At 39.9% G+C, this 12,525-nt stretch overlaps 1 protein-coding gene across 10 annotated transcripts in view; it reads right to left on the reverse strand.

Moving 5' to 3' along the window:
* SAP130 (Sin3A associated protein 130) overlaps window positions 1-12,525 on the reverse strand; it is an 82,447-nt gene that overhangs the window by 38,928 nt on the left and 30,994 nt on the right. For all 10 annotated transcript variants that reach the window (XM_028101339.2, XM_028101345.2, XM_028101343.2 and 7 more), the window contains 3 exons: window positions 11,521-11,642; window positions 5,555-5,857; window positions 4,699-4,876 (listed from right to left, as the gene is read on the reverse strand). In XM_028101339.2, the coding sequence (XP_027957140.1) occupies window positions 4,699-4,876; window positions 5,555-5,857; window positions 11,521-11,642 (603 nt within the window). The remainder of the gene's footprint in view (window positions 1-4,698; window positions 4,877-5,554; window positions 5,858-11,520; window positions 11,643-12,525) is intronic.

A 12,525-nucleotide genomic window follows, 5' to 3' on the forward strand; every position in this document is an offset into this window, starting at 1 on the left:
AAGCAAATCGACAGGGTCAAAAGAAAAACTGGTTAGCTGCCTTTGGGAGGTGTTGGTAATGTTCTTTCTCTTGATGTAGATAGCGTTGCATGCTGTGTTCACTTGTGCTAATTACACCATACATGCATTACCTTTGCAGTTTTCCATACCTTAGTGAAAATGCTAATAGAGAAAGAAACTGGAAGAAAAACTGGAGTTAGCAAAAACACATAACTCCTTTCTTTGAAAATAGGAGCAAAAAAATGGGGTAGTTAGGGGAGCAAGGTGACTTAACAGAAGAGTTTTAAGATGGAAGAAATAACAGCATGTTTATACCTGCTATGTGAATGATACACTAGCAAGAAAACGCTGACTAAGTAGGAGAGAGGGAGAAGTGTTACAGCACTGTTCTCAGCAGGTTAGAAAGGCTGAGGTCAGCGAAGCACCGAAGCACCGAGAGTCCATCCATAGGAACAGATGAGATGAGTAGAGCATGGGATACAGATGCTGGCAGGTAAGGAGATGTGAAAGCTAGAGTTGGTGAAAGTTCCATTTTTCTCAAAAAATAGGGAACAAATTCATTAGCTGGTGGCTAACACAGATGAGGAAGTGTGGAAGCTTTGAGAGGAGCAGAGGTAAAAAGCTATCCAGGAGAGAGGCTTAGGAAGCATTCTGTGTTGGTCCCCTGTAAGATCCTAGTGGAGGTTTGTGAGGTTAAGCAAGGCCAGTCAACAAGCTTGTTTACCCCACCACAGTCTGCTGTACAAATTCAGCGGGAAGTTGGATTTGACTATTTCTGACAAAGTGAAGGGGGGGGGGCAAGGAAGTGATTGTAATGGACCACAGAAACTAAGTCAGGAAGAACAGAGAAAGGCCATGAAAAGCAGTGAGGAATAATGCAAAGGTGGTAGCATCAATGGATCGAAGGTTCCCCAGTGGGTACTGTTGCAACACCACTGCCCGTGAGGTAGGAAGACAGAAGGTAGGCTGTGGGACACTGAAGACAGAAGAGGTCAAGGAGAGCTTGCACTTATGGGTGTGTGCTGCTGATAGAGGAGGGAGGACAGGGAAGCGGTTAAGTAACTGAGAAGCCAGAGAGCTGGGAAATCATTTCGGACAGAATGAGCGCCAGACATTATGGACCTTCTGAAGGATGTACAAACATACGCGGAAATCAACTGGAATGTGATCAAGCCTCTTGAGCTGCCCTGACCAACAAGCCATATGGGGCTACAAAGCACTTGACTGGTGGACTAGGAGCAAAATTTTTAATGGTAGTTCATTTAAATAATTTGAATTTAAAACTGTTATCTGATTCAGTTATTAGAAAACGTTGCAGTGTGCCTGGAATAACTTGGATATGTGAAAGTACTTTTTCAACTGCAAATTTTATGAAATCTGAATACAGACTGAGTGCTTTCCAAGAGGGATGGCATGAAAGTGGCAGTGAGGCACAAAGACATCAACCCCACCACCAGGCCTAGTGACAGAAGGATGGGGAGGAAAGACGGTCACTACTTTGGAGAGAGTGCAGGAAGTCAAGACCCCATGGGAGAACCAGATTCTAGTTAAAGAAGGCAGGCACAGAGGGGTTAGTCAGAGTCTGTGGCAAATGAGAGCAGTGTGCCCCATGGAGGAGGCAGCAGCCAGACTCTACCTCGGAGACTTCAAGCCCTCCAAGTCCACACAAAAACGAGCACCATCCAGTGGCAAATAGGCAGATTCTCTACAAGGCTCTTCCCGGAAAAAAAAAAAAAATGTGAATGTGTTCCTATAGCAATGCAGACTACAGAGAGAAATCACAACCAGGACTGGGGTTGAGGGAAATGCAGGAACTTGTACATGTGATGGGGCTGTTAATTCATGGTTTGTTTTGGAAGGCACTTCGGCAATATCTGTCAAAACTAAAAATGCACACACCCCTTGATCCAGAGTTCCCTCTTCTTGAAATTATCCTAAAAGCTACCATGAGTCCACAAGGACCACTGGAGGATAATGTCTGTCTCGGCAATGTTTGTAAGAGTGAAAAACGGAAAACTATCCAAATGGTTTATCAGTAAGACAGTGATTATGTACACATATGATGGTCTACCTTTATATTTAAATATTATGCATTCTTTAAAAAGAATAATGTAGATCTATGTGTAGTGATATGAAAAGATGTCTACTTTGTATGAAGAAAAAAACTGTAAAATCACATGTAATATTCCATTTTTCTAGAAAATGTGTATAATACATTAAAAGAACTATGTATCATCTAAATACATTATGTATCACCAAAAAAAAAAAAAAAAAAAAGGAAAGCCGGTACACTCAAAGAGAAAGGATACAGGGAATTCTGATGATGACACAGTCAGTTACGGGGGCACAGCAGAAGGGTTGTAGGGAGGTGACGAAGTGTAGGAGAAGGGGGAAGATCTTTTTATCTCCGCAGTTGTGAAATTTCAAGATGTTTATCTTGGTGTCGGTTTATTTGTGTCCACAGTGTCTATTGTGCTGGGCATTTCGTAGTTCTTTAAATCAGGAAACTCATGCCCTTTAGGTTTGGAAATTTTCTATGAATTATTTTGAAGTGATCTCCTTCCTTTTCTCTGATCTCTTGCTGAAACTCCTTTACTTGAAGGTGGGCCCTCCTGAACTAATTTTCTTGTCTTTTGTGTTTCTTATCTTTTTGGTTTTTTTTAACTCTACTTTTGAAAGATTTCCTCAACTGTATTTTCCAACTCTTCTACTGAGTTCGATTTCTACTCTTGTAGTTTAAATTTCAGGACGCTCTTTTGTCCTCCAAATGTTCCTTTTGTGTAGTGCTGCCTTCCTGTTTCATGGATACATCTTTTTTTGTCCTTTGAAGACAGCATTCACAGTTTTGGTCTTTATTTGCTTTTGCTTTTTGTTTTTAGTTTTATTCTCATTGCTTAGCTTCTGCGTCTTCCAGGCTGCGTTTTCCAGTATGTCTAATGGTTTGTATCTTGCACTGCTAGAAGGCCCCTCAGATACCTGGTTATCCCTGGTTGCGTGTTCATGATGAGGAGTGGGGGACTAACGTTGGTTGGAACCTCTGAACTTGAAGAACTTGCCTATTTTTTTTTTTTTTAGAGAGGCAGTGAAAGAGAGAGAGAGGAGTGGGGGAGGGGCAGAGGGAGAAGGCGAAAGAGTAAGGCTCCACGCCCAGCACGGAGCCCGATGAGGAGTTCGATCTCACAATCCTGAGATCATGGCCTTAGCTGAAATCAAGAGTTGGATGCTTAACTGACTGAGCTACCCAGGCACCCCAGACATTGCCTACTTTAAGTTTCACTGTAGGGTGATCTGGTTCCTGACCTTACGAAATCCCTAGTGTTGGTATCTTTGCATCTTTCCTCCTGGGCTGGATGATCCTAGAAAGAAAGTGGAGTCCTCATCTCACTTTTTGTCTACAGCAATCAACTGCCAGGGTCCTGCCAGCTAAAAGGGAGAAGTGGACTGGTAGTCTTAGCACTCTGCAGATCTGTGTCTGGTAAAATACTCCTGGCCCTCCTTACGCTGATTGATCCCAGTGGACCAGCTGCAGAATTTAGCCCTCTGGGTACATTCTGGGGTTGGGAGGAGCAGTGTACGACAAAGTGTGGGTAGCGAAGGGGATGCAGGGCTCTAACCTTCTCAAACACATTTCAGCCCAGCTTCCTTCCACCCCTTGTTCTTTCTGTTCCTGTTCCTTCTGAAGCTTCAGCAATTTAAATGAGGATGCGTCTCAACATTCTCTACAGACTTAAAATTCAGCTTTTGCACAGTTAAGTGAGTGATCACCCATCTACCTGCTTTCCAGCTTCAAAGTTTGGTTGCTGTTGTCTTCTCCTACTCTACCCATCCTTGTGTGTTTACATCCTTTTAAAAAGCCTCTTTGCTAAAAGTTCTATAGGGTTTTGAGGGGAAAAGAAATTTAGAAGTGTGTGTTCAGCCTGCCATGTTAAGCATGAGCTTTGCCTTGCATTTTCACTGATAAGGTTCCTTTGCCACAGACTGACTTATCTTTAAAAGAGGCTCTGGTTGAGGCAGAGTCCTGCACATCTGGAAACCCCGTACAGACGTAGCAGCTTATGTTCTCGCTATGCTTTAACCTTTATAATCTTCTGCTGTTGAAGCACATGAGCTCCGTGGAGCCACAGAAATGCTGCTCTCTGAAGTGTGACTGCCCATCTTCCACCTCCCAAGTTTTCAAGTGAAGTTTCAGGGCACAGCACATACCTTCCTGCCCAGGACCCACACCAACTCAGAGGTCCTATGACGACACAGTACACTTGTGCTACTAAATATGACCCTTACTTAATACACCTGGGATATTATTTGCCCTGAGCAACAATTCATGCTTGTCAATAAGGAAAAAAAATACATAGTACACATTAACGTGCCTACCCAGACAAGCCTGAAGGGTCTATTAGAAGCTACTCAGAGAGTCTAGAATTAAACTCCCATAAACTAGAGGGAACTCCTATAGTATGCAATGGCTGCTTATAAAACTGGCCCCGCCCCCGCCATGACTCATGGATTCTTACTGTCCTACAGTCTTTGCTTGGCAAGGCTCTACTGAATAAGCCTGTGGTCAAGTTATTTTGAAAGATTAAAAAATGCTACAGAAGATGAGAGCTTAGAGTCTGCTACCAGCACTGGACGAGCGCCTACTGTTTCTACTAATTATATCCAGAATTAGAGGTGTCGTGTGGCACTACTGGCTCTACCTACCCATCCGTGGCGGGTTTCTTCCGGAGGATACTTGGCCGGGGGGATGAGCCCTGGGCTGGAGCGTTGGTGCTAGCACTCTGGCTGTGGGTCTGCACCACTGTTGTTGCTGCGGGAGCAGCACTGAATGGATTGCTAATAGGGTTGGCCACAATTGTGGCTCCGTCTGCCAACACCACAGCTGGAGGACAGGGAGGGGGCAGGAGAGAACAACGAAGAAAAGGAAACAAAAGAAACATTACTAAAATTTCACTTAAGACAAAAACAATTAGATCTCCAGAATTAAGAGTACCCATGCTATGACTGTCCAATTTCAAGAAAGTAAGGAATGAACACAATGTTCATCTGTCTCAAAGCAGATGGCAAAGTGAGAGAGGTTACTAAGTCTGCTGATGCATATTTCTCTTTGCTGTGTAATCATAACTACTAATAAATCAGGTAAGTATGTAGCATACTTCAAGAAATAATGTCCCACAATTTTTGTGAAATACCATTGCCTCTCAATCCTAAAAATGATACCAACAATCCCTAAAAATGATACATTAATTTTACAGCTTTACATACAAGTCCAAAGAAAACCTTAAACAGAATCAGAACACTATAATAAAGGTGAATTTGCTCTCTCAACTTTACAGAGTGCTTCTTACCACATGCAAACGCACATTAGGCTGTTGATGTACATAATTTTTAATGTTTACAATGACTCTGACAGATAAATTCTACGCAACTCATGTTAAAAGAAGAAACTAAGGCACAGAAAAATTACTCAAGACCACCAAGCCTGTATGTGGTAGAACCATGATTTAAACCTAGTATATCTTTCTTCTACACCAACTTCCACGCAAAAAACTCAAATTACCTGAAGTCTTTCCTTCAGGCTGAGGCTGCTGAGTACCCATTGGTGCAGGCTGAAGTCCCTGTGTGCTGATTGGGGTTGCTGAGTGGATTCCCTGTGTGCCCATTGGTGCTGGCTGTATTCCTGGAGTCCCGATGGGGGCTGGCTGTATCCCCTGTGTACTGATGGGTGCTGGCTGGATCCCTTGGATATGTCGAGCATGAGAAGTATCCACTGTCATCAACTGCATGGGGTTTAGGTGGACTGTGGAAGCCACCCCAACGCCAGTCTGAGCTGTGATGGCAGAATTTGGAGCCTGAGCAGAAACTGAAAATGATGCAGAAAGTGACTACAAGAATGTTAGCTCTGATTAGACATAGTCCACATAAAGAGAAAATAACACTAAAATGAAAATAGAGTATTCCACTGTAAAAGAACTAAACCTTCAGTTTTTGTTTTTTTTTTCTTTTTTTTTGAGAGGGAAAGAGAGAATCCCAAGCAGGCTCCACACTCAGCAAGGAGTCTGACATAGGGCCTGATCCCATGATGCTAAGATCATGACCTGAGCTGGAATCAAGAGTCGGATGCTCAGGTGACTGAGCCACCTAGGCACCCCAGTCTTTTTTTTATTTTTTTATTTTTTAAAGATTTTATTTATTTATTTGACACAGAGAGAGAGATAGTGAGAGAGAGAGAGAGAGAGAGAGATCACAAGCAGGGGGAGCAGCAGGCAGAGGGAGAGGGAGAAGCAGGCTCCCCGCAGAGCAAGGAGCCTGATGCGGGGCTCGATCCCAGGACTCTGGAATCATGACCCGAGCTGAAGGCAGCCGCTTAACCAACCAAGCCACCCAGGCGCCCAGTCTTTTTTTTAAAGATTTACTTATTGGGGCACCTGGGTGGCTCAGTTGTTAACCGTCTGCCTTCAGCTCAGGTCATGATCCCAGGGTCCTGGGATTGAGCCCCACATCAGGCTCCCTGCTCAGCAGGAAGCCTGCTTCTCCCTCTGCCCCTGCTTGTGTTCCCTCTCTCGCTGTCTCTCTCTGTCAAATCAATAAATAAAATCTTAAAAAAAAAAAAGATTTACTCATTTATCTGAGAGAGCGAGTGCATGAACACAAGTGGGAGGGGCAGAGGGAGAGGGAGAAAGAATCTCAAGCAGACTCTGTGCAGAGCACAGAGCCTGATGTGGGGTTTGATTTCACAACCCCAAGATCATGACCTGAGCTGAAACCGAGTTTGATGCCCAACAGACTATGCCACCTAGGAGCCCCATAAAACCTCTTTTTTTTTTTTTTAAACAAAGCACTACATAAAGCTCTATATATATTGGAGTTTTTTTCCCTCACCTCCTATCAGCGTGATATGATCTTGCTGCAGATTACTAGAAAAGCATTAAAACAAGAAAAAGGAAATCATCTATTAAATTCCAAATGTGAGCCAGGCAACTGTCCTAAAGAATTAAAATAAAACTTCTGAGCTCCATCCATGGCTCCCAGGTCAAGAATCTTTGCTCTAATTGATGGATCCACCATCACAGGCATTTTTGATATACAGTAATTATGAATTTTAAATTCCATATATGCGCTGATGAGAGAGAACAAGCAAGTTTCCTTTTTTGCTACTGTGTATAGTAAAAACAAACTCAACAACAAAACTGAAAACAGCAGCATTCCCAGGAAGCAAAAGAAAAGGAATTTCTATTTGTGGAAAGAAAAATACAAATGATGTTTCTTCTCAGTCATCAAAACAATCCAGAAAAAGATATATGCACCCCATATGCACTGAAATGTTACTTATAATAACAAAGATATGGAAACAACCCTAAGGGTCCACTGATGGATAAAGGGACAGAGAAAATGTGACATTTATATCTACACACACACACACACACACACACACACACACACACACGGGAGAGTATTACTTAGCCTTAAAAAAGAATTAAATCTTGCCACCTAAGACAACATGGATGGACCCTGAGGGTATTATGCTAAATGAAATAAGCCAGCAAGGACAGAAAAACACCCATATGATCTCACTGATATGTGGAATTTAAAAACAAACATAAACAAACCAAGTTCATAGATACAAAGAACAGACTGGTGGTTGACAGAAACGGAATGGGGGATGGGAGATATGGATGAAGGGGATCAAAGGTACAAACTGCCAGTTATAAAATAAATAAGACTTGGGGATGTACTGTACAGCATGGTGACCATGTTTAATAATACTATATTGGGTATCTCAAAGTTGCTAAGAAGACAGATCTCTAAGTTTTCATCACAAGAAAAAACAATTTGTAATTATCTGGGGTAATGGATGTTAACTAGACTTATTATGGTGATCATTTCATGATATACACAAATATCGAATCATTACGTTATCCACCTGAAACTAGTATTTCATGTTAATGATATCTCAATTAAAAAAAGGGGAAACAATGATGTAATTTAAATTTTATAAACCATATAGTGGTTTAAAAAGGTAAATTATTATTATCAATGAGAAAAATATAGCAAAATGTTAGTACATGTAAATTCATAGTTACTGCTATACTGCAATTCTTCCCTTGTAAAAGAAAGAGAAAAAGAAAAAGAATCAACCCAACAAAGCTATTAGTTTCTTCCTGAGAAGTGAATGAACCTTTGTTTCTGTTCAGTAACAGTTATGGGCACCTGATTGAACATTCAGTCTAGTCACCACCCCAAGCCTTTCAAGATCCATCTCATTCCATGTGCTGCATCCTCACTCACACTACATTTCTGCCAAAACCAAACCACTCTATTCTGAGTGCATATTCTGTGTTAATACTTTATTCACACACAGAAAAGTGCTTTCCCCCAATGCTGCCCTGTGGTTCTGTCCTGGGCATTCTAAGAGGCTTTCCAAATGTCACTTCCTTTAGGAAATCACTCCTGACCTCTAATCCTACCCTCTCAAGTAGAAATAACCTTTTAGCTCAGAAGTAGGCTGGCTTTGTTCAAGTTTCTTTTATTGGAACTTGGCACTTTCTCTCTAGTAAGAGCTCTTCATGTCTTATCTCCCTATGAGGCTCTAAGTTTGTTCAAAGTGAACAGTTTTAAGAGTCAACTGTACAAATAGAGCCTAACAGGGGCACCTGGGTGGCTCAGTCGGTTAAGTGGCTGCCTTTGGCTCAGGTCATGATCCCGGGGGTCCTGGGATTGAGCTCCATGTCTAGCTCCCTGCTCGGCAGAGAGCCTGCTTCTCCCTCTCCCTCTGCCTGCTGCTCTGCCTGCTTGTGTTTGCTCTATCTCTGTAAAATAAATAAAATCTTTAAAAAAACCCAAAAAACAAAACAAAAAACAAATAGAGCCTAACATAGGACCTTACATACAATAACAGGGTTTCAGTAAGTATGAAATTAATAAATGCATGAATGAGGGCACCTGGGTGGCTCAGTCAGTTAAGTATCTGCTTTGGGCTCAGGTCATGATCCCAGGGTCCTGGGATCGAGCCTCGCATTATGTGTCGGCTCCCTCTCAGCAGAGAGTCTGCTTCTGCCTTCTCCCTCTGCCCTTCCCTTTGCTCGTGCTCTCTAATAAATAAATAAAATCTTAAAAAAAGAATAAATGCATGAATAAATAAATGAATGAAGTGGAAAACATCTCTGAAGCAAGTGAAATTTCAGGAGCAATCTGAGAGGGATTACTTGCAAACTATAAAAATTATGCATATATATTCATAATTACATGTTTATATCTACATCTAATACCTAATGAACAAACAAGATTCCATCTTTATAAGTAACCAGAGCCCATGAACAACTAGTCTAATTTATCATAAACTATGTATTACAACAATCGCATACTTGGCCCATTATATATAAATTTTCCTGTCCTCTTCCTGATTTGAAAACATCTGCTTTTATATCATTTAAAAGGAGCCACTTGAAAACAGGACATTGTAAGCTGATTAACAAATCATTCCTTCAGTTGTGTCCATCCATGCCATGTCTCAGAAATAACACAGGTCATCTGCACCAACAAGGGACAGTATTGGTATTGGAAGAAATAAATTGCTGTTAACTGGACTACTCATTTTTCTGTGTTTCTATCCATCAGGACTACTGTAGTGTTGAAAGAAGACACTTGAAAAAATAATAATGTAGAGAAACAGATGGCTGGCAGGATCCCCAATACTTCTGACAATGCTCTTACAATGGATTTTTACAAATAAATGTTTATCTAAAATGATAGTGTCTGCATAGATTGTTCTAGCTCAAGAGAGCCTCTGCAGGTCCTTTTCAGTTGGATAGCATTGAGAGAAATACATATTGGTCATGAGTTACCTACCCCAGAAAGGCAACATGACTGCATTGTTATAGAAGTATCAACTGGCGGAGGTAGATGAAGGAACCTGAAGGAAGTGCTGTTACTAAGAGACTTAAGAATTTTCAGCAATTAGTGTAACACATACATGAAATTTACTTAATTGTCAACATGGTTCTACCATACTTTTTGCATCCTACTTTTGACCATAATTAAACATGGTTTAATAAATAATTTATAGGACTGTTAATAAAGAACAGTTATAAGTTTCCTTTAAAAAGATGTTATTACTTTGATGTACAGCAAAACAGGACAAAAAACTTAGAACAGTTCATCAGCTACTTCCCCACATTAAAATAAACCTTGGAGAGGGGCGCCCGGGTGGCATAGTTGGTTAAGCATCTGACTCTTGGTTTCGGCTCAGGTCATGATCTCAGGGTTGTGAGAAACCGCGTGTCTGGCTCCACGCTCAGTGCGGAGTCTGTTTGAGACTCTCTCCCTCTCCCTATGCCCCTACCCCTTGCATGCTCTCTCTCAAATAAGTAAATAAATCTTTAAAATAAATAAATAAATAAATAAACCTTGGGGGAAAGTTTTATGGAAAAACAAAAACAAAGACAAAAAAACCCAATGCAGTGAGTGAGGAACCTGTTTCCAAAGCTATTTAAATACCTTAGAATTTGGACGTTTTAGACCAAGTTTGTCCAATGGAAATATAAGTCATACATGCAATTGTAAATTTTCCAGTAGCCATATTAATAAAGTAAAAAGCATGCCAAATTAATTTTAATGATATACCCTGTTTAACCCAATATATCCTAAATATTAAAATTTCAAAATATAATCATTATAAAAATTAATAGTAAGATACTTTACATTCTCTTTTCCGTATTATGTTATTTTCAAAATTCAGGGTATATTTTACTAATAAAACACATTTCAAATCAGATACTGAGTTCAGTTTTTATCAGATAAATTTTTATCAGAAATATTTTATTTGTATTTTGATTCAATATAATCTATAATTTTGAAACAGTAGTTTCATATCACTAAGTTGTTCCAAACATATTAAAAATTTCTCTAATTTTAATTAAGTAAAACAAAAAAATCAGTTATTCATTTGCACCAGGTCCCCCTTCAAGTGCTCAACAGCTCCATGGAGCCCTGGCTGCAGTCCTGTTTCGCACAGAAGAGCAACGCCCACAATCTGGACAATTGGCTTTCTTTTGCCTAAAGTGAGCTGAGGGTCTCATAGGAAAAGAAAACACAAACCCTGAGGATTAAGTATTTTTTTTCTGGATTGGCAAAAAGAACATTATTTACAAGTCAGGATGGTGAGTGTTGAGCATAACTGGACTAATACTAAAAACACAACAGATACCCACAAAACAATAGAAACCCCATAAAAGTATGGCTTTTACCATTTTAACTGTACTGCCATTTTAGGGTATAACAAATTGTTAACATAATTATCCTCAGGGTGGGATAAAATCATACAAATATACTAATAAGTGGCAACCTTTTTACAGATCACAGAGATGTGATCTAAAACCTTAAAGTTTCAGATTTTAGCCTTATGTGAACCTGAAGATTGACGGTGGAATAATTAAATCCACACTACAAATACCCACTGCTCAATTTTGATCTCATTGCTTGCAAAAACTGGAATATTAAAAGTCCTCTTAACAGCAGGGCTCATACCTGGATACTGTCGGATGGTGGACACGGAGCTGGTGATTGGGGTGTACGTGTGTGCAGCCAGTGGATATGCAGAAGGTGGGTATGTTGGCAAAAAGTACTGGAACTGAACAGGAACAGACGGTCTACAGATAGAAGACAGATAATATGAACCAAAACGGGTCTATCTTCTTCTACACTTTCAAATGATCCTATCCCCCAGATTGTCTTCATACCCTTATATGCCATACCAACATTTCCCCAATTGTGTCCCAAATAAACTGTTAGATCAAAGGACACACACCTGGAGAGAGTAATATTTGTAAAAATAAATGGGTACTACCAATACATCCATAAACATAAAAACATACAGTAACAATTACGAAAACCAATGTAAAAATCCTCAGTAATGAAAGGTTTTCTCTGCTCAATTCCACTTGAAAGACTCTAAGTTTACACTGGCAAATCTTATCAAATACAAGTAAAATAGATAATCCCAAACTTACACAAACTGATTGAGAAACCAAAAAAGAAACAAGATCAAACTTAACATAGCCTTGACACCAAAACTAGATAGGGAGGATAGGAGAAAAGATTATAAACAAATCTCATTCTCTACATCAACACAAAAATTTCTAAATAAAATGGAATTAAATACTGTATAAAACAAAACATATTATGATCAAATAAGGTTTACCACAGGAAGATAAGCATGATTGAATATCAAAATTTCTATGAATGTTTTAGACTCTTTAAAAAATTAAGAGAACAATCATTTGAAATATCACAAAAGATATGCAAAAATATTTAAAAGAAACATAATACTATAGGTTAGCTATATTAGAATTAAAAAAAAATTACTTCCCCCTCCAAATTTTGATAGCATTCAATACTTACTGATATAAATAACTGAAAAAAAGGAATGGAAAAAATCTTTGTTCCTCAATCCGAAAACAGCATCTACAAAATCTATTCTGAAATTTCCCAAGAATTCCCATTTAGGTCAGGAATAAGATAAGACTGTTCACT

Source organism: Eumetopias jubatus, unplaced genomic scaffold (genome assembly GCF_037043125.1).
Source record: "Eumetopias jubatus isolate StellerSeaLion01/CBP00866 unplaced genomic scaffold, mEumJub1_p1.0 scaffold_3, whole genome shotgun sequence".
Lineage (NCBI taxonomy): Eukaryota > Metazoa > Chordata > Mammalia > Carnivora > Otariidae > Eumetopias > Eumetopias jubatus.